The sequence below is a fragment of the Protopterus annectens genome, chromosome 2.part0, assembly GCF_019279795.1.
Source record: "Protopterus annectens isolate FY-2018-M chromosome 2.part0, PAN1.0, whole genome shotgun sequence".
NCBI lineage: Eukaryota > Metazoa > Chordata > Ceratodontiformes > Protopteridae > Protopterus > Protopterus annectens.
Window position 1 is genome coordinate 1,381,544,833 of NC_056728.1, and position 22,360 is coordinate 1,381,567,192.

A 22,360-nucleotide genomic window follows, 5' to 3' on the forward strand; every position below is an offset into this window, starting at 1 on the left:
TTCTTTGAGGGATGAGATGAATGTGAGTGGGTTAAAGTTTCGTTTTTTATGTATTTGATGGTAAATGACAGGTTTAGTTTGGTATAGGTATTTTTTGAGTAGGAATGTTGGGGAGTGATCACTGAGGCTATCCAATAAGCAGCCTGTTATATATGACTGGGGGTTCTTACTAACTAGTATCCAGTCCAGGGTAGTGTGCTTGCTGGAGTTTTTATTTATCCTGGTTGGTGACTGGACTAGTTGGGTGAAGCCATGAAGGTTTACATGATGGGTTGGATGGTTGCCAGAACAGGATTGCCAGTCAATATTGAAATCACCTAAAATGATAGTTTCTTGGGGGAGATGGTGGGTAGACCAGCTGAGGAGGTTTTCTAGTGGAGGGATGTTTTGGCCAGGTGGAAAGTAGCATCCAATTATGTTGATGATCTTGTTTTGGTTTATTTTGAGGTTGGTATATATTATTTCTTCATTGCCTATTTGTGGAGCTGATGGTTTTAAGATCTGGATGTTTAGATGCTGTTTAAATATTATAGCTACACCACCTCCTTTCTTGTTTAGCCAGTCTACTCTTAGTATGCCATAACCTGTAGGGAGTATTTGCTCACTGGTAATGTGAGGTTTTAGCCAGGTTTCTGTCAGGATGACTATATCTGGGGAGTACAAGTCTATGGTGGCATGGAGTTCATGGACTTTGTTGGATATACTTCTAATATTTAGGCTTAGTAGAAGGAAGTCACTTGGCTTTCTACTGGCTGTAATATGGGAGACGTTGTAGTTTCTAGTCTGATTATGAGGATTGGGGTTGGGGATGGTAGGGCCAGGGTTGGGGTGGATATCTCCACTTAGGGCTAGTTTAGATATGCATGAGGTTATTAGTTTTCTCAGTTTTTGAATGTGTTTGTTTATAAGGGAAACTTTATGATTGTGCTCTGTGGGTAATAGGTATGGTGGGAGGGTTACTATGTTAAGTTGTAGGGATGCTTTATGTTTGAGTAATATAGTTGGTAGAATATGTGGGGGGTGCATAGGGATGGTTCTTGTGCTGGTGGGAGGGGAGCTGAGTGAGAGTGAGACATGAGTGGTGGTGTGAGTAGTAGTACAGTGGTAGTGGTTGAGTGTGGGAATGATAGAGCTTTGGTCGGATGTAAGATATGCAAGGAGAGTGCATGCAATGAGCATAGGAAAGGTATGCTTGTACATGTTAGTTGAGGAGGTGTGATAGTAGTGGGAAGATGGAGGAGGTAGTGTTGGGTTAGTGCTGTGGTTGGCTACTGGAAAGATGGGAGGGGTTTGTGAGTATAATAAAGGTGGGACCACTGGGGGCGGGAGGGAATAGGGGGCAGGGTGGGGAGCAAAGTGGGTAGAGACCCTGTTAGTTGCTCTTATGAGGGGGCTGGAAACAATCAGGTAACAGAGTTAACTGATAAATGAACATATGGTAGTGACAAGGGTGGTTGTAGTTGTAAAAATGGTGCCTGCCACAGGTAATATTTATTAACTTTGGGATTGTCTTAAGGTAATAAACAGGGAATGGGGAGGGGAGAACAAGGGTGTGAGCAGCAGTTCTTTGTACTGCTGCTAATGAGCCAAAGCAAAGACAAGTTTGTGTTTAAGAAACAATCACAATTGACCAAGGACTGTTCTGAAACTGTAAGTCATTTCTTAACCATTACTCAGGTGGAAAAACAGGATAACCTTGTATCAGTAGGCTACTGTGGTCTCAGTTTAAATTAACAAACACACAGTATTGATCAGTTATGGATACTATTTGCTAACAGAAGGGAATAAGAGAGAAAGTGGAAGATGAGTGTGTGTGTGTGGGCGGGGTGCTTACAAGCCAAAGCAGAGTGCTCTCCAGGGGAAAATGAATATTGGCTCAAACAGGTAGACACATACTCAAAGTTAACTTTAGCTGTTTGTAGACAGTTCAGATCTGGACTGCGCTTTTCTTATAAGAATGATAAAGGTGGTACCGCAGTTGAATACTTAAGAGTGGTGTTAGGTCTAGAAAAAAAGAGTACAGAGAGGAGTAAGCACTTTGAGATGGTAAAGATATATTAGGAAGATTACAAAAAACAAACTCAGCAAATAGCTACTGTATATGCAGGAAAATGTCTTGAACCAACAACTAGTATATGCAGATACTGAGCCAACTGGAAAAACATCTGTTAGAAAAACCTCAAGACAGTTGTACAGTTACAGATAAAAAGATAGCGAGCAGCACTCTGTCGAGGTTGTCTAATATGATTCTATCCACCAGTAACAGCACAATTATATAGAAATAATTTAGACACCAGTATGAGCTGTCTACACACAACACAATTACATGAATAACATTAGTGAACAAAGTGCAGCTATGCAAACAGACCATACTAGTATACTAAAAACAACTTGGTGCAGATAAAATGCTAGCATGGCATAGTAACTTCCAATAATAAAGCATAAATCATATTAGATGTCTAACACAATTCAACATAAACATATACAGTTGTAAAATGTCTAACACAATTCAAGATAAATAGGCATTTACAGTTGTAAAACACTTACTGGAGAGACACTGAGCTCCTTCATGGGGCCTGTAGTAGAGTGGATTGTAGTTGTAAAAATGGTGCCTGCCACAGGTAATATTTATTAACTTTGGGATTGTCTTAAGGTAATAAACAAGGAAGGGGGAGGGGAGAACAAGGATGTGAGCAGCAGTTCTTTGTGGGGCAGTTTAAAAACAGTTTAAAAGCTCACATATATGTTGTCATGGTCCCCCCCACACACACACACTTTCATCACAGGCAGATATACTCTGGCACTGTGTCATGCATAGGCAATTAATTCATAAGCACAGAAGAACTACAAGATGCGAGGTAACAGAATTTCTGCTTCTCCACTACAGAGACATTTAAACAACTGCTCCACAGGTTTCGTTAGACTTAAAACTGGATGTTCACTATAGAGCTTGGATAAAGAATCTGAACAAATACCTTTTTCAGTATAATTGTAATCTATCTTGGAGGACATGACTGGAAACTCAGGCAATCAATTAGTGATTGGCAGGAGGGAATGGAATTCACTGCCTGGTAGACGTAGGAATCTAGCTGATAAGCTCATAGCAGAGCCTTGTACTTATGTTATAACTGCAGAAATCAAAATGAAGGAAGTTCTGTCAACATTTTCTGACGCCGACAACTAAAGCACTATTAACCCAACAACGTTTTAGAACATTACCAGGCCACATCAGATACAATGGCAGACACACACCCCATGGTTCATTTTAAGTATGTCAAACAGTGTTTGAAACTGCTGTCACATCAAATCACGTCAGTAATATGACTCCTAATGACTTCTAATATGTGCTCATTAAATCTGTTTGAATTAGAAACCTTGGTTTTAAAGAACATTTATTCCATGTATTAAATCGCAAGTTGCTGTGTTTCTCTTTACTGTCAAGTAACTGTTAAGATAATAATCAGTAGGAGAAGTTCTGAATAGTATATCTGCTTTATTGAAAAGTCATACTGGTAAATAAACTATTTTTTTCATCAGCCCAGAGCTGGTAGTCATACCTCTCAATCATTTAGTGCAAGAAATCTGGACGAAGCCTAAAATAATGAGAGGATCTTCTTCTTCTTTTTCTTTTGGCTTTTCCCCCCAGTTAGGGGTCACCACAGTGGATCACCTGTCCGCTCATGATTGCCAGTGGAGTTTTACGGAGTCGAGTTGCCAGCCCGGCGCCCAACCTTCCACAGAAGGCACAAAATAATGAGAGGAGAAATGCCCAAAATTAAGGACAGATTTTAAATATTGCTCTTATAAATTTAGAAAGTTGCTTGAATAAACAATTGGTGTTTAACATGCATTTTCTGAAGGATATGAAGTCTGAAACTCAAATGTATGTCATTATTTAGTGGCCTAAATCCTCAGTGATTTGTCACAAAACTGAATTTTTTTCTGAGGAACAGACCAAAAATATGAGGCAAAAATACTGATATTCTGTGAAAGTCTTCCTGCAGGACGGTAAGACAGGTGTTCTTCATGTCTTTAGATAATATGGTACACAGACTAGAAGACAGTTCCACTAAAATGATGACATCCTAGTTTCTGCAGTAAGACAAACTACCATATATAATAATTTTAAAGTTGTAAATTTTGTGGGTCTTGATGAGACTTGAAATCATACAAGCATATTGTGCTATATAAGGAAAATAATCATCAAATGCTTACCTGGTATAAAAACAAAGTTAATGCATTTCCTAGGCTAGAACACCAGATTTTAGAGTGTTTGAAGTCAGACTAGTGATCATGGTATTTCATCTCTTGGGTGTACTATAAGAGAACTGAGCCCTGTATCCCATCAGGACACTTCCTCTACTTGTTGTCTAAAGGTTGTTGTTTATAGGTTCATAGGTAGGTACTAGGCTATCTGCCTGAAGGCATTACAAGCCTAGCCGGAATGTGTTGGCTTTTGCCGCCCCCTTAGATTAGTTCCTTGTGCCTCTGTCCAGCAGAGCTATTAAAGTGATCTGTTTCCCATCCTCTCGTCAAGGTTTCTCTTGAAGAGGGTTAGCAAGGAGTTCTGCCTAATGTAGATTGGAATCTTGTTCCAGAACATGGGAAGTCTCTGGGACAGGAATCTAGCCCTCCAGCATGTCCTATTTATTGTTGTTGTGAGGTTTAGATCCCTGGAGCGTGTGACTCGAGGGGATATGGTTTTCTTTCGGTGGAACATGTCCATCAATTCTGGGTTGGACATGGCCTTGTATGTCAGGCAGAGATCACCTCTGAGTAGGCGGTATGCAACCGAGTACAGCTGGAGTTTCTTCAGTCGAGCTGCATAGGGCATCTTCTTGAGGCCAGTGATCCTCCTGGTGAGGTACTTCTGTAATCCTTACAGATGGTGCAGGTGTCTTGTAAGGTACATCCCAAATGGGGCATTGTACTCTATGATGGGTCTGATGAGTGATGCATAGAGGGGCCCAATGACCTCTTTCAATCTGGATGCAAACTCTTTTGTGATTAGGTGGGCCACATAGAAGGATTTTCTAACCACTTTGGCAATGTGATTATCAAAGGAGAGGTTACTATCTACTTGGGTCCCCAGATCCCTTATTATATCTTCTGTATTTAGGGGGCTACCACCTATGTGATAGTTTATTTTTTCTAAAGGGGATGATTATGCACTTTTTGGCATTTAGCTTGAGGCCATGGTTTTGACACCAGGTATCTGTTTCAGTGAGACCCTTTTGGAGGATGTCTGTGTCAGCCGGAGAGTCAATTATAGCCCCTAGTTTGCAGTCATCTGCGAACATGGTCAGCCATAGTCCTCCTGTGCTTGCCTGTACCTCTGAGACGCATATGCCGAACAGGAGGGGTCCTAGGACTGAGCCCTGGGGAATGCCACCAGTAACCTGTTTAGAGTCAGACCTAGCTCCTGCAACTCTTACCATGTGGGTTTTGTCCATGAGACAGTTGGCAACCCATCTCATGACGTAGAGGTTTATGTTCAGGCTGGTGAGCTTGTATATAATACCTGAGTGGGGAATGATGTCGAAGGCCTTTGCGAGGTCTAGGTAGGCTGTGTGGACCACCTTTCCCTTGTCTATAGCCTTGGTAACTGTCTCAAAGAAGGTTTAGGAGGCATGATCTGCCCTTAACAATGCCGAACTAGGTAGGGTCCAGTATTTGGAGGTTCCCAATGTCTCTGTTAAGGAGATCCAAGATGATGTGCTCCATAGCTTTGCAGACCAAGCTAGTCAGGCTTATAGGGCGATAGTTCCTGGGGTCCATTGTGGTTCCACCTTTGCGGAGCGGAATAACCATTGCTGTGTGCCACTCTGTGGGCACATAGCCTGTGGAGAGGCTGAGTTTAAATAGTGTGTTTAGCTGAGGGGTTAGTTCATCTTTGAGCTCATGTAGTACGCAGCCTGGGACACTGTCCATTCCCATTGTTGCTGTGTTTTTGATTTTGGAGAGGGCTGGTTTAACCTGAGTGTCTGTGATTTCAGAGGCACTACATTCTTCTGGTATAGTTATGGGCCCTTTTGGGCGTGAGAGGGGGGTGAAGTTTGCACTGAACCTGTCTGCCAGGATGTTGGCCATATCGGTCAGTTCAGTGTATTTTGTGCCATTCTGCACTAACTCCGAGCAGATCTGAGAATTGCCACTTAGATTCTTGACATAGCTAAAGAATGTCTTGTGGTTATCTTTGGAGGCCATGGCAATTTTTCTTTCGAAGCTAGCCTTGGATGATTTTATGAGGAAACATAGTTTCTTGCTGATACTGATCAGGGATGTCTTCCCTTCTTGGGATTTTACTCTTTTCTGTACTAGTTTCCTCCTTCTATTGTATATCTTGTTTATGGCAGGGGTCCACCAGACTGGTTTGCTTTTCTTGGAGGAGTGAGTCTTGGTTTTGTTTGGGATAGCATAATCCATGCATTCTTGTAGGTCCCCGTAGAGTGCATTAGTAAAGGATTTTGCAGCTTGGACAGAGTTATCCTTTAGTATGGGGGCTTTGAAACTTCCCACCTCGGTCTTAAGTAACGTGAAGTTTGCTTTTGAAAAGTTTTTCACAGTGGTTTCTTTGACCGGGGGTGGTGGCAGAATGTGGATATTCAGAGTGATTAGGTTATGGTCAGATCTAACCAGCGAGGGGTTGACGTCCGGTGTGGAACATATGGAAATACGACATTTCTAGCTGCCTTCAGAGCCTCAACTGGATTGACAGGTATTTGAATGTGACCTAACAATGTCGTGCATCCAGTTTTCTTATATATGAAGAGATAAATTAAATAAGCATGCAGTCTGCCTGCAGTACTGTAAGGCAGGTGGTCTTCATGTCTTCAGATAATATGGAACACAAACTAGAACAGAGTTCCACTAAAATGTAGACATCCTAGTTGCTACTGTAAGATAGAATACATATATAATAATTTTAAAGTTGTACATTTCCTGGGTCTTGGTGAGAGTGAGACTTGAAATCATACAATTAACTGGAAATTTTCTTCATTTGTTGAGCATCTGTTTGCTTGTTCTGATTTCCTGCCAAGGAGTGTATCATATAACTAATTTGTTTGCAGTTAAAAGCATTCTCTAGAGTCTCTTTGCACCTTTATCTGTTTAAAACATTAATTTAGTGTCTCCATAGGTCTCAATCTCTTAAGAGGCCAATGTGGAACACATACCCTAACAATGAATGACAAATGGTCAAAATGTGGAACACCCTATTTTCGCACTGCACAAAACATGCCATTGCCATGGAGCATGGCAGAACTTCTGTAAAATTCAATAAGACGTTTCTCAGATCCAAAATCTTTATTTTATGATCTGCTATTCTAGCCTGCCAATATACCACTGAACAGCCTAGCTCAAATTTCCAGTTCCTATCTTGCTGGTCAACTGGACACACACCATTGGGGTTTATGGCCGGCAAACACTGGCCAATAGGGGCACATATACCCCACCCACTGTTAGCATGAGTCCCTGATGTAAGTCAGAGTAGGCCTGGGTCCTCATCCCACTTATCACTGGCACATACCAATACCCATTTGTTGTCCTCATCCCACTTGTAACTGGCACATACCCATGCCCATTTGGTGATGGTCAACATGATCAAATCACTTAGAGCCATATTTTACACCGTCAAGTGGCTAGCCCTGCCACTGCGCACCACAGCAGACACCAAAGCAGTGGGTCTATACAACTCTTCCTTTTATAGGGCACCATATTGAGTCTGTGCTGCTGCCCACAGCTCCTCAATTGCTCTGCCTGCACGTGGAAGGTGCCCTGAAGCTTTAGAAGCTGTCTATGTTACATCCGTGGCAGGTTATAACTCATACAGCTAAGGCTACTGTAGTAGTGATTAAAAGCATGAACATCTGTTGAAATAGGAATTTTTTTTTTTACTTGACTGGCCATGGAAATCTGGCTGTACCAACAAGACAACTTGCACTAGGTTCTACATTTACTACAAGGCAATGCAAAAACACATTTTAAAGATATTCTTATTCCAGACCTCTTTCCATGTTTGAAGAACAGAGTTACAGTGGTAGTTTGCATTTACAGCAGCCAAAAGTAATAAAGGTTCATATTTGTTAACCCTTTATATTCTAGTGTGTTTTAAAGTTTTAAGTCTATGAGTGATGTTACACAGCTGGAAAAGCAAAAAAGAAGTTCATGTTAGCAAGAAAGTGATGGTAAAAGTTTGTTAGACAAGAGAGAGTAATGTAACATTATTCAAATAATTACATTTGTGCATTACTTTTTTCAGTTTTCCCAAACATGATTCTGTATATAATGTGCATTCTTGTAGAGGATTATACAGCTGGCACACCATTGTTACTTCTTAAACTGTTTTATGTATTATACAGTTGTGTATGATGTGAAAGAATAAATTCTTAAAGTTTTGGTGGATGGGTTGTTTTAATACTGAGAACTCCATTAAAAGGTCTGATTACTGGGGAGGGCTACCAGAGAGAGAGAGAGGGGCAAAAAGGGATATTTATAGCTCTCACCCTTCCATCTCCAAAATGAGGAACTCTAGCCCTCATAATGTGGAACAAATGGGCATTACGTTATGATTACCTGCGCTCACAAAAGGCACAACACAACTGAAGCAATTATACTTTGCAGCTAGAAAAAGTCTGCCAAATTAAGACAGCACTTAAAAATAAAAAGGTGCAAGTTTACAGACACTTACAAAGTGCTTCCAATAATTAAAGCACTTGTGGGTAACAAAGAAAATCATCGCTGACAAAAGGGAAACGTTGGGACACTTGCACATACAACCCAAGTGCAAAATGTACTTACTGCCTACCATTTTATCAATTCCTTAAGATTGGGCTGGCAATGTCACTGATGGAAGGAAAATACTAAATCTGCAACCAACATATACTGCTCTCAAGATCAGACTTCCACTACCTAAACTCTGCCTGTAGGCATGTGTTCCTCAGTCAGGGCAACCCGGCATGTCTGTCACTACAAAAATGCTTTTAACAGGTGTTCAGTTTTTTGGCATACCAAACAAAGTAGAAAGAGGTTGAGACCTATGATTCTGCCAACTTCTGGTGTTATATCTCACACATTAATGCGTGAAGACAGCTAGAGTTACTTTGCTCATGAAGATCTGTGGCCAGCGTCATTGGCTCCTATCCTCCTGAGACTTGTTACTTGATTGGCTTGTATACTGCATTCACTATTGGCTGTAAATGTGGTGTATGAGCCAATCAAAAACTGTTGAGCACAGCCAATGCTGTGTAATGTGGAAGGGCAGCACAGAGCTATGCATTGGTTTGTATACTGCGATGCCGATTGGCAGTAATTGCGGTACACAAACCAATCAGAAAGCGTGTAGTGGAGCCACAGCTCTTCAATACGGAACAGAGGAACAGTGGCTTCACTCATCATTAAATGCAGAGCGTTCCACATAATCCAGAGCACTTGGATGCCCAGAGTGTCTCACTGCTGTTTTTCTGCTGTGATAAACATTTTATAGTGTTTTCTGCCTACAGTAGTGTAGCTAGTAGCTGTGACATAGTTTCACAACCTCCTTCCCTATCTCCCTTCCTATTGGTGTCTCGTTCTTATACTTTGTGGCTTTGCAGTTGCCCGCCCCTACTGTAAATTTGATCGGGGACACTCCACCCAGTCCAGTGTCATTAGCTCATTCTACCTAATACAAAGAGAACATTTGGGGAGGCCAACCCACTTGGCTTCTTAACCTTGAACTATCTTCTGCTCCTCCTTTCTCCCTTTCCACTTTACTAAAAAAATGTTATTCAGCTGCTTTTACGGTATTTGTGTTTCCTCCTCCTACTCTATTACTTCATCTTGCTTTTTCTGCTACTTGTTCTCTAAAGTGTTCAATTGCATCTTTTCTGCTGCATTTATTACTGCTTGTTTTTTAGCCTGTTTTAATTTTAAGTGTTATTCCAAGCCTGTTAGTTTTTGTTTAAGGACTTGGGCTTTAGGCCTACCCCATAGCTCTCTTTGGCTTCTCTCCCTCAGATTCTGCCAAATATGGATGGACAATTTCCTGTGGTTTCTCCTGCCAGCCTGGTTCATATGGGCATCCTGAGACAGTGTAGCAACTGCCTCATGAACGCAGATAACCATCTACTACTACCACCTATGAACACAATTTGTGAGAGATGCAGTTACATAACGAAGCTAGAGTCTATGCTGTCTCCCTCACAAGCCAGTATATCTGGCACTGAGAAGGCTGTCAACACAATCATTACACCTGAAACACCACCCAGAACTACACAACACACACCCACATATGCAGAGGTTCTCAACAAAAACAAACCCAAACAAAGGAGACCTCAGAGGCAAAAACACATGAGAACTCCACAACCCTCCACACCATATACTATACATAGTCCACACGCCACTGTCTCACAACCACTAAGGCCTAACCACAAACCCAACATATTAGTCATAAGAGACTCCTTTGGGAGACACACAGATGTGCCTCTCACCAGTCTGGTTTAGGAGAAAGTCACAGTTAGTTGTTTGCCAGGTGCCAGAGTCAACCATATCGCACATGCACTCATGTCTCTCAAGAACAGGTACTGCTATGACTCTGTCATAGTCCATGTTGGAGGGAATGACTTGAGATGTACCTCCCTGGACTATATGAAGAAAGACATGATTGAGCTCGCTGAATATGTGTCCCAGGCAGGTATGTCCCTAGCCTTAAGCAGCATTCTGCCATCACCCAGAATGATGCCTCATTACAAACAGAAAATGATTGACTTTAACAATTGGCTTAATTTTTGGTGTCATTCCAGGGGGATCCAGTACCTAACAGCCTGGGAAGATATGATCAACAGACCACGATGCTTTACTAGAGGTGGCCTGCATATGTTGCACTTGGGCTTTAGGCTTCTGGCAAAGTCCCTTGCCTCCCCCATAGTGCCTTTTTTAGGAAAAGTCATGAGGTCTATACTACCAACATAAAATTTTCAACAAAAATGCAAATTAAACGTCATGCTGTTAAACGTTAGGAGTCTAAACATGAAACTACACTCAAGCAAGGAAGATGGTGACATTTGTGCAGTCACAAAAACCTGGTTCAAAGCTGCAGAGAGCACCCCAGCCTTACCTGGTTATTCATCCTATCATGCATTCAGACCCCAAACTGTGGGCAGCAAAGCCAAAGGAGGTGGAGTTTCAATATATATTAAAGAGACACTCACCTCCATGCTGGTCAAACAGTATGATGTACAGGAGACAGTTCAGGTGCAGTTAACTGTTGACAAGACCCCTCTTCAAATTATAGCTAGCTACTGGCCCACAAATTTGATCCAAGATGCCCACTCCACCAATCTGGACCTCTTCAAATCTATCAAGATTTAACCCTTTACACTGATCCTGGGTGACTTTAATTACCCAACCATAGAGTGGAAAAACTACTCTTGCCAGAACACAAATGCCCAGAGATTCTTCGATGTAGTCAATGCAAATGCCTTGGAACAGCTAGTTGATACCCCCACAAGAGGTGATAATATATTGGACTTGGTAATAACCAACATGACTAACCATTACACCACCCCTACAGTATCCTCCTCCCTGGTAAGATCCGACCATATAGCGGTCACATGCATAGTCACCATCTCCCCTGACCCCCCCCCCCTCTAGCTAGGGTCAAACAAAGAAAACTTTTCCAAAGCTGATCACAACCTCCAGAGGGATGGTATAAACAGCTTCACAGCCCCTTCCCCCACTGTAGGAACTGGCACCAATGTCCAAATCTAAACCAAAGTACTATACGAGCATTTATATAGATGCATGGAATCAGGAATACCTGACAGGACAAAATCATCCTCTGCAGGGAAGAGTAAACCTCTCTGGTGGGAATCTGCAATTAATAAACTATATAACAAAAGGAAAAAAATTGCTGTTCAGGACCAAGAAGGAGCAGGTGCCCAATTGGAAGCAATCTCTCCTTAGCCTGAGCCAGCAAATAAGAGCCCTAGTGAAATCCTCTAAAGCCAACGTCAAGTCCAAATTGGCCAGATCTGCTAGAGACAATCATACGCCTTTCTTCACATATGTTCACAGTCTCAAAGGAAGCACATAGATCTGTTCAGAACTGGTGCTCAAGAACACCACATATACAAATGCCAAGCTACTAGCTGATGATTCAGTGAAAACTTCTCCCCTCTGTCCCCCCATCAGTAAATCAGGACATCTCCAGTATCTGCCTTCCAACCTTTATCTCTAGGGAACAGGTCATCTGCCCTCTCAAAGGCAAAAAATACAGCCTTCGTGGGACCCGATAACATCCCAGTCTGCATCCTACATGAACTCAGGCATGAACTTGCAGCACCATTAGGCACCCTATTCAACCAAAGCCTGAGTGCCACCTTTGTCTCAGCCAAGTGGAGGACAGCCACTGTCATCCCCTTACACCAAGGTGGAGTGTCCACTGATCTTGGAAATCATTGACCCATCAGCCTAACTAGCCTGATCTGCAAGGCCATGGAATGGATTATGATGGACCTCATTAACAGAGACATTGGCAACCTCCAAACACTTGTCCCCACACAGCCTGGCTTTGTCAAGGGGTAGTCTTGTCTGTTTAATCTGGTTGACTTCTTTGAGACAGTCACCAAAGTCAGACAGTGCACACCACCTACCTTGACCTGGCCAAAGCCTTCGACACTATTCCCCACTTGGGGATAATAGATAAACTCTCTCAACTAGGCATCAATCCATATGTTACCATATGGGTAACAAATTGGCTCACTGATAGAACCCAGCTAACCAAATAGGAGAAGCCACCTCAAGCAGTAGACTCATAATGAGTGACATACCCCAGGGATAGTCTTTGGGCCTCTGTTATTCGGGATTTACTTCTCTGAGGTGCAGGCCAAAACCAGTGGGCAATGGCTGACCAAGTTTGCAGATGACTGCGAGCTGGGTCCAGTCATCAATTCCCCAAGTGATGTGAATGTCCTCCAAGAGGGTCTCACCCAAACAAATGGGTGGTGCCAGAAACATGGCCTCAAGCTGATGGCTAAAAAATGCATCATCATCTCAACTTCAAGCAGAGTACCTCATTATCCCTTTTTTAAGCACAACCTGGATAACTGGATGAGAAACAGAAAATACACTGCTGTGATTCCACCTGTGTCCCTCCTGGACAGGGGCTTTGGGTGCTGACTTGGCTAAACATGGGTTAAACTTTTGGCTAGGCTTATAAGGGCCTCAGGGCCAATAGCCTTGTAACGTCCTATGATCTGTGATCCTGTGATCCCTAAGGTACAGCCAGGTGAGTTCTCTTCCCCAAAAATGAACATTCTCATCCTTTCCTGCCAGCAGCACAGATGCCTGAGCTACTAACTGAACTTGAGGTGCCGACACTTTGGCTAAGGCTTTATCCCTCTAGGCCCTTGCTTGGTCACTGCTAAACATTAACAAAGGTTTGATTTTTGTGGGAAACAAACTTTAGGGATTATGGTACAGCAGATTTTTTTAAATTCTGTTTAGTTGTGTTTTGTTCTTAGAATTGTTCTTCCAACCCATGCAAGTAACAGTTGGTGCTTAAGGACCTAAACACCGTGCCTTCTGTTTATGTTTGAAACATCTTACAGATATGTAGCCTCCTACACCCAACTAGTAAAGTATAACACCATACTTGACAGCAGTTCACTTCATCCTCCTGTTTGTTACTGTGTAAGACAGTGTGTGCATGCATGTGTTTGTGTGTGTGTGTGTGTGTGTGTGTGTGTGTGTGTGTGTGTGTGTGTGTGTGTGTGTGTGTGTGTGTATATATATATATATATATATATATATATATATATATATACACACACACACACACACACACACACACACACACACATACATAACAGATATGTATGTATGCATATATATATATATATATATATATATATATATATACACATGCATACTTACATATACACTTCAATTGTAGTATGTATGTATCATGAGTAGGATGTTATTAATTACATTTAGAAAACATTTACACACTCTACAGAATTTATTAATTTGGTTGTAGTTGGAAAAAAAAAGCTTAGTAACATGCAAGCTGCAATAGGAAAAAAAAACTAGAAGTAATTAGCATGTGAACAAAACTTTGTTAGCTCTAGTTTATGGAGTAAAGCATCCTAGATAGTCAACTACCTATTTAAAGGTATGAGCCAGGAAAATATGTATCTTTCTGACAGCTGATGAACTTTATAACAATAAGAACATTAAATATAATAACGGTTTAAAACCTATCATGTCAATGTAATCTGCTACAAGTGAGCTACAGAGACTAAAGTAATATTGCAAGAATATAGAAAAGACTGTATGGCATTATCAGAGCAGGAAAAGAGGAAAACGGAGGACACCTGTTTCTTCATAGGATCCAGGCTGCAGTAAAAAGGTAAATATGGTCTTCCTATAAAGAACTTTCAGTCCAAAGTGTCAACACAGCCTATATTTCTTTTGGTAATACGGAACTAAAATTCAGTGCGTTGTGTTTTGTCCACAGATTCTGGCTTATTGACTGCCGGCAAGTGCAGGAATCTGTAACATTTGCCACTCAGCTGTACAGAGAGATCATCTGTGTGCCATATATGGCCAAATTTGTTGTCTTTGCCAAATCACATGAACCAATTGAGGCCCGATTGAGGTGCTTCTGTATGACAGACGACAAAGTAGATAAAACATTAGAGCAACAAGAAAACTTCAACGAGGTGGCCCGAAGCAGAGATGTGGAGGTACAGTACTGTATACTGAATATTGTCAAACAAGTATTTAATACAAGCACATATGTAAGCTATTTCCAGATTTTATTCTCAATAATGCCAGTAAACATTAATTGTCCTATACTTTGTTAAAACAAATGTACGATGTAAAGCATAAATAACCCAGGGTTCTGAACAAGATCCAAAGTAACACGCTGGACTTGTAGAAATGCTATTTTAATAAAACAAAGCTTTCAGGAACACAAATCCCTTCATCAGTGCATAAAATGCAATATCAAAACTTCCATTTAAATACTAAAACAAGGAAAATCACATGGTATAAGCCCCCCAATGAGAATACAAACATAATTAAAAACAATCAACTCATCAAAAGACAATTAGTGCAAAGTAAAGTGCACTTAGTAATAACTTACTGAAGAGACATTTGTTTTAACCTCAGAACTGGTTTTAATGTAACCATTGTGTTTAAACCAGGAAAACAAATCAGCGTTCAAATGCAAGATCCATTCATACTTCATCAGTTCTAATTTGTTGTTATGATCACCTCCTCTTATATTGTTTACCAAGATTTGCATCACTCCAAACCTATATATATGCTCTGGGCCACTATCTATAACATGCTTAGTTATAAGTTAATACTTTCCTTCTAATATCAGAATAATGCTGAATAATACTGTCCCTTAACCTCCTAGCTGACTTTCCTACATAGAAGGAGGGACAGGAAGAGCAAGTCACTAAATATACTATAAAGGCTGTGTTACATGTAGCAGAAGAGTTGAACAAATATTTATTTTTAGTTACTGGGTGAATAAACTCATTCTCCTGACTTATAAACTTACAACTAGAGCAATTTAGACATGGAACAGTTCCTTTCTTATTAAAATTTACATGGGGAATAGTTAACTTCATATCCTTGTAACCGAGACGCTGATTTAAGTTCCTACAATTCCTAAAAGCAAATTTGGGTCTATTACTGACATACTTATCTATCTCTGGCATTACCTGTAATATAACCCAATTCTTGGCAATCATATCCATTACAGCATGTGAAGCTCTATTGTAGCTCAAAATATACCTAAGCTCCAAATTTTGCTTGTTACTAACTATGCTGTTCCCATCTCTAGAATTTGAGAAGTAAGGTTTAGCACTATTATCTCTTTCACCTAAAACTTCTCATTTCATATTGTCCAAAAGACGCTCATCATAGCCCCTGAGTTTGAAATCACACAACATCTCATTCATTTGACAAAGGCATCTATCCGTATCAGTATTATTCCTATTAACTCTCAAAAGCAGACTCTGATTCTTTTCCTGGTTTAAACACAATGGTTACATTAAAACCAGTTCTGAGGTTAAAGCAAATGTCTCTTCAGTAAGTTATTACCAAGTGCACTTTACTTTGTACTAATTGCCTTTTGATGTGTTGATTGTTTTTAATTATGCCTGTATTTTTATTGGGGGCTTATACCATGCAATTTTGCTTGTTTTAGTATTTAAATGGAAGTTTTGATATTGCATTTTATACACTGATGAAGAGAGTTGTGTTCCCAAAAGCTTTGTTTTATTAAAATAGCGTTTCTATAAGTCCAGCGTGTTATTTTGTATCTGATTGCTTACTGTGCTTTGATTTATTGGTCATAGATCTTTTGTGCAGGATATAATTCTGAACAAGATCTTCAGGAAGAGGAAAAAGTGAAATAATTTGCAGTGTCTAACTTAACAGTCAAGGTAACTGATTGCTGTAGTAGAAACTACCATAGTGGTTTAAAAGATTTTCAAGTGAAAATAAATGTATTACTGTGAGATGTCTTACGACACACAGAATTATACATTATTCATTATGATTTTTAATTGTATTGTGTGCCATTTTCTGTTTTCTGACATTTTCATTTTTACTATATATGCTCTTTTACTCGTTTCTCAGATTCAGCATGATTTGCTTTTCTTAATTTAGCTATTGTCAAATGAATGAAAAAAAATTGTTCCAGAGGAAAGGGAATTAAATGCTTGAACAATTCTGACAATTGAAATGCAACTTGTATGCTTTATTTACGTCTGTTTAGCTTTGATGCTCTCATGCGTAGCATAACTTTAATTTACTTTTTTGTGTCTCCAGCCTTGCAAGTGGTCACTGCACTATGTTGGAGAGGAAGCACAGTATCCATCACTGCCAGTAACCCAGGGACACATTTTACATGTCAGTTACTGAGACCAGTGTGATTTGAATTTAGATCCTTTATCTGAGGCTATGAAGGTTATGGCTGTAGTAACTATGTGGTTTTAGGTACTAAATATACTCCTTATTAATTAGGTATAAGTTCATTTATGCTTAGAGAAACAGGAGCACAGTGCAAGACAACATAAGGGGCATCCCTGAAACCGAAGGTCAGTTGAGGTAAGCCATAACCATTCTGGCTTATCTAAGTAATGGTTATGCTGACATGCTTATTGGTACAGCACGTTACCTGCCACCCTGTCACAGCACTGTCTGTATGATGGTACTTCATAAAGGGACATGGTGTGATCATGGGCAGCCATCTGTTGGATGAGGTGGGTCAGGAGCCAGTAACAGTGTAGACATACAGTTCAATAGCATTGTAGGCAGTGTGCACTGCATTAGTGTAAGTGGCACAACAAGTAGCACACTCTCTTTTAATGCTGTAAGTTCAGAATATTGTGGGTCTATTCCCACAGCAAATACTTGGATTCATTTTCCAGTAGTCACCCTGCAGTACAGCATAAGAGGGCTGCTGTCCTTCAGATGAGGTATTACAAAGCTAAAAATAATAAACGGACAAAGGTACAAAAAACAGATTTTAAATATTGCTCTTAAATACTTACAAAGTTGTTAGAATAACAGGTTTTACATTACCATGCATTTTCTGAAGGGTATAACATTTCAAACTCAAATGGCTGTCATTGTTAAGTAACTTCAGTCCTCAATGACCTGCTAGAAAACCACAGTTTTTGTAAGGGACAGACAAAAAGTATGAGGTGAAAATCTGGAGAGGTGAGAGAGATATCAAATGGCAACATCAAAGAATTCCACTTGTCCTCCTTGTTTCAATAACGATGCTATAATTTTCCTTATTATTATTATTATTAGTATTAGTATTATTATTATTAGTATTATTATTATTATTATTATTATTATTATGTCTTTACATTCTCTGTCTTTAATTCCTTATGCCCCTTCTGTTACTAATTCTTTTAACACTTCCAGAATATTTGCAGTATTCTCAACAGTTTAGAATTCATATTCCCCAATACAATTTGTCTCCAGTTCTTTGTATTATTCTGTCATATTTCTTCCATATAAAATTTATTACAGTGTCACACACTTCTTTTTCTGTTGTTCCCAGCTTTAACATAAATTATTTTGTTCTAATAATGCTTCTTTTCCTTCATCATTCTTTCATTTGTAAAGCCCACACCACAAACCATCTGGTCCTGGTGCTGAGTTCTTTTACTGATCTTAATAATTCATCAGAGTCTTTCCTTAGTCTCTTCTCCTCCATAGCTTCCTCTTGTGTTTCTATAATTCATTTATTTTCCAGCCATTCTCTCTTACTCCCTACACCTCTTCACACTTTTTAACATACAGTGTCACTAAATTTAAGATTTCATCTCATCACTTCTTCTGCATTTCAGTTGTAATGTATTTTACATTCTGCTGGCAGTCTTTTTCCCCCAAAAAATAGAGGCATTTCCTCTTTCTTCCACTTTAGAAAACAAGTCTTTGTCTGTGTAACAGATCCCTCATTCCTTCCTTACTTTGCAAGTATGATTACTTCTCCATTTACATGGTCTTCATTATTTTGTTCTAATAATTGTTCACATTTTCTCATTAACCCTTCAAATTCCTTGTAGCCTAATTTCTGTATCGCCTTCTAAGTTCACTTTTTATAAAATACACCACTTTATCAGTGTTTTATAAAAAGGTCTCATTGGCAAATGTTTTTCTCATAATACCTTATGTTCCACCTGTAATTGTTCTCATTCAGTAATTTATCTAGTCATTTAGTTTTATTCCCCTCTCTAATAACTGCATCTTCCCCAGTCACAGCCTCTGCTACTAAATGATCTGCGTAATGTGCCATTTCTGTACCCTTTTCACAGCTTTCACATCTTCTGAAAGCAAAATGTACTCTATTTTGGTTCTTATTTTCCCCTTACATTGGTAAACCCCCTTTCACCTCCTAATATTAACTTTATACACCTTATAACTTCTCTCATTATCTTAACAACATGTGAAATCTTTCGTTTTAGCTTCCTCATATTACAGTTTAGCTCTCTTACCAACAGCATACACTCATTTGCATGTTTTTTGGTTTCCTCACATAAAATCTTCCTTCTATTGTCATGTAGCATACACTATGACTAACCTTATTGGCTTACTCCTAACAATCACATCCCAAAATATTCTTCTTCTTGCTGCTACCCCCTTCATAACAGTCATAACAGATGATATCACTGTTGATTTTATTAAAGCTGCAATACCTGAGCATGTAGCCTTTTCCAAATCTCCTTATGACCTTCTTCCTCCACAAGTTTTGAAATTGCTGTTGTTTTTCTTTTTCTACAAAGCTGATCTCCAACAGAACTATAATGTCTGCATCCAGCTTTTTGCGTCATTCTTGCATTATTAACCTTATAACCTCATTTTCATTCTATTAACATTAAACAACACAAAGTTAACAACGACCCTTCCTCTTTGCATCCTTCCATTTTGTATCTTTTCATGTCTTACTGTACCCCCAAAGACTTCTCTTCTTCTTATTCTGAACCTGATTCCTACTCACTCTCTTCCGCTCCTCAGCTAACACCACAAATCTGTTTTGTAATGCAGTCACACTCCTTTGCAGTGCCTGCTCCTCTTCTTTGTTCATAACTTTATCCATCCCTTCTTCTTCTTCTTCTTGTTCAACATTCTTTTCTCTGTATTATTTCTGACATATATTCCTCAACTGGTCACATCTCTTTCATTTACCCTATTTTTATTATTTCTGTCTTCTATATTAATTTCCTGATCTTCATTTCCCATCCCTATTTTATTTACATCATCTTGCAACAACAACAATCATGTAAGTGCATCTTCCCTTACATTTCCTACATGGTAATTTACAGTTCTTTTCAAAATGCCCAAATTTACCACTTTTTTCACATTGTCATTATGTTTTTTACTTTAATTACTATAACATTCAACACCTGTTGTACTTTGTTTTTCACAACTCACAAAACAACTCGTAGTTCCCATGTTGTAGTCCATACCCTTCTATCATCATAGATGTTTATTTTTTTTTCATACAGTGTTACAACTATGACATGTTCTAAATTGTACAGGTAACTTCCTTTTCATTTGTAGATTTAAATTTTGAAAAAACATAATCACACCAGGGAAATCAAAAACCTTTCCAAATGTATTCAGAAATTATTATACAGATATATTGAGACTGTTACATCTTATATTTTAAATCCCAAGGGCAAGGCTAGTTTGTCTAAGATTTTACACCTGTTTATATATGCTTTTTCTTTTGTTTCCCAGTTCTTACCACTCGTTTTTTAACTCATTACAGCTGAGTGATACCTGTAGGTGCTTGTAGAATTACATCCTATAGATGCCTTTAGGCATCAAATATTGCTTGTTCATATTTGCATTAATAATACCGAAACAATGCCTCATACAAATTATTAAAATGTTTTATCTTAAAACTTACACAATGGCAAACACAACTGTATTGATATTTAACCTCTGTCTAGTGCAGATAACGATATATGAATTGTTGTTAGTATAATATTTATTTATGTTGTCATAAAGTTCATGTTTTAATAAATATCTCAACAACCAAGTAACACAGACAGAACTCCTTAGCCTCATATGAAAGCTCTCAACTAGATGAATAAAGTGTTGCTGACAGTATGTGTGTAACTTGAGTGGTTGCTGAGGTATTGCAAGTTGTTTACAAAATATTACAAACTTAAAAGTTACTGTGTTTGCTGTGACTTTTAAAATCCCATCTGAGATCTAGAACCTAAAGAATACTACCAGTATAAAAATAGTTTGTGGTGAAGAGTTTGAAATTTACACTTTTTAAGTAACCTCTATGATTCCAGAGATATGAATATTTGTTTGAAATGTGAGGACATAATTTTCTTCTATTAAAAAAACGTAAGCTCAACTCATTGGCTTTTACAATGCAACCTTCGAGAGCACAATTGGAGGTAATGAATAAAGCTTTGGTGCCATTCCTTTTGTCAAACTTGTCTCTGCAGTGCCCGCAATTCACCCCCTCACCGCTGGGGTATATATAAATTCTTCTTTACTCTTGGCTGTTTCCACCTTAGCACCTTTCCAAACAATGGTACTCTTATGTCTGTCCACATTGGTGATACCAGTCCTTTCAGAGTGCACACCATTACAATAGGCTACTCTGCTAACTGGACATGCCTCTTTTTGATTTTATTTCTTTCCATCTCTTGAGTAACACACACTCCATAGTCCCTGACTATTAAGTCACCATAAACTATTTCTTCTTCCTGGACACACTGTTATAGAGAACTAAAGCAGCATTCAGCTGCTTCAGTCTACAATAGTGTGACACGTTCATTGTGTTCTTCATTTAACTTTCTGAGTAGAACTGTATTCTGTACTCCATTTTGTATTAATTCAACAAGATTTACATCATTGCTCTCCTCTAATACCACTTCAGCTTTCTCCCACATAGCACTACAGCCACCACTTTCATTGGCCACTTTCCTAAATGTAGGAAGAAGCCCTCTGGTGCCACCTAACATGTGGAAGGACTAAAGTAATTTTCCCAGAGCCCTGACCAAATGACCCAAGTCACTAAGAGTACCAGTTCAGGTACCCCCTGAAAATGGGCCAGTGGCTTAATAGGACTAACCCTATCACCAAAACATAAGTACATTAGCCATACTTGTACACAGGCTCCATTTGCATTTTATTGCAGCTGTAACAGACCTACATGCTGCCTTTGGCTGGTGGGACCACCCATTCTTTCTGGACCAGTTCCCTGTTGTCTCTTCCGTCATCTTGATATACAAGTTAAGGCTACTTCAGATTGCAGCCTGCAGCCAGTGAGGACGACTGAGTGGTGAGGGATGATTTAGTACCATTCCCAACTGAGCCCTCTGTTTAACTTCCAGGACCTACACATACCTCTCAACTGTCCAGATTTTTGCCTCATATTTTTGATCTGTTCGTCATAAAAATCTGTAGTTTTTTGGGAAATCACTGAGAACTGAAGTCACTAAATAATGACATGCATTTGAGTTTCAGACTTTATATCCTTCATAAAAATGCATGCTAACACAAATCCTTTAATTCTACAAACTTCCTAAGTTTATTAAGTGCAATATTTAAAATCTGTTTCTATTTTAGGGCCTCCCCCCCCCTTATTTTAGGCTTTATCCAGATTTCTTGCACTATGAAGTTGAGCAGTATGAACCCACAGGATTTCTGTATCATGAGTTGGCTGCCTATGCTCAGTGATGCTGAGTGATGCTATTTCTAGTAGATAATTCCCATAATAGCATGCATTGGTATGTGTGGTAGGAAAGGATGAATTGTGCATCATGCCATTCTGCTTTTTCCTGTGATAAGTTTATGTACTGAAAACGTATAC

The 22,360-nt window shown here is 39.4% G+C and overlaps 1 protein-coding gene across 31 annotated transcripts in view; it reads left to right on the forward strand.

The window, feature by feature from the left end:
• The window catches only part of ANK2 (ankyrin 2), a 3,034,032-nt gene that overhangs the window by 2,652,219 nt on the left and 359,453 nt on the right, over nt 1-22,360 (forward strand). For all 31 annotated transcript variants that reach the window (XM_044061567.1, XM_044061562.1, XM_044061555.1 and 28 more), the window contains one exon: nt 14,498-14,726. In XM_044061567.1, coding sequence (XP_043917502.1) covers nt 14,498-14,726 — 229 coding nt within the window. The remainder of the gene's footprint in view (nt 1-14,497; nt 14,727-22,360) is intronic.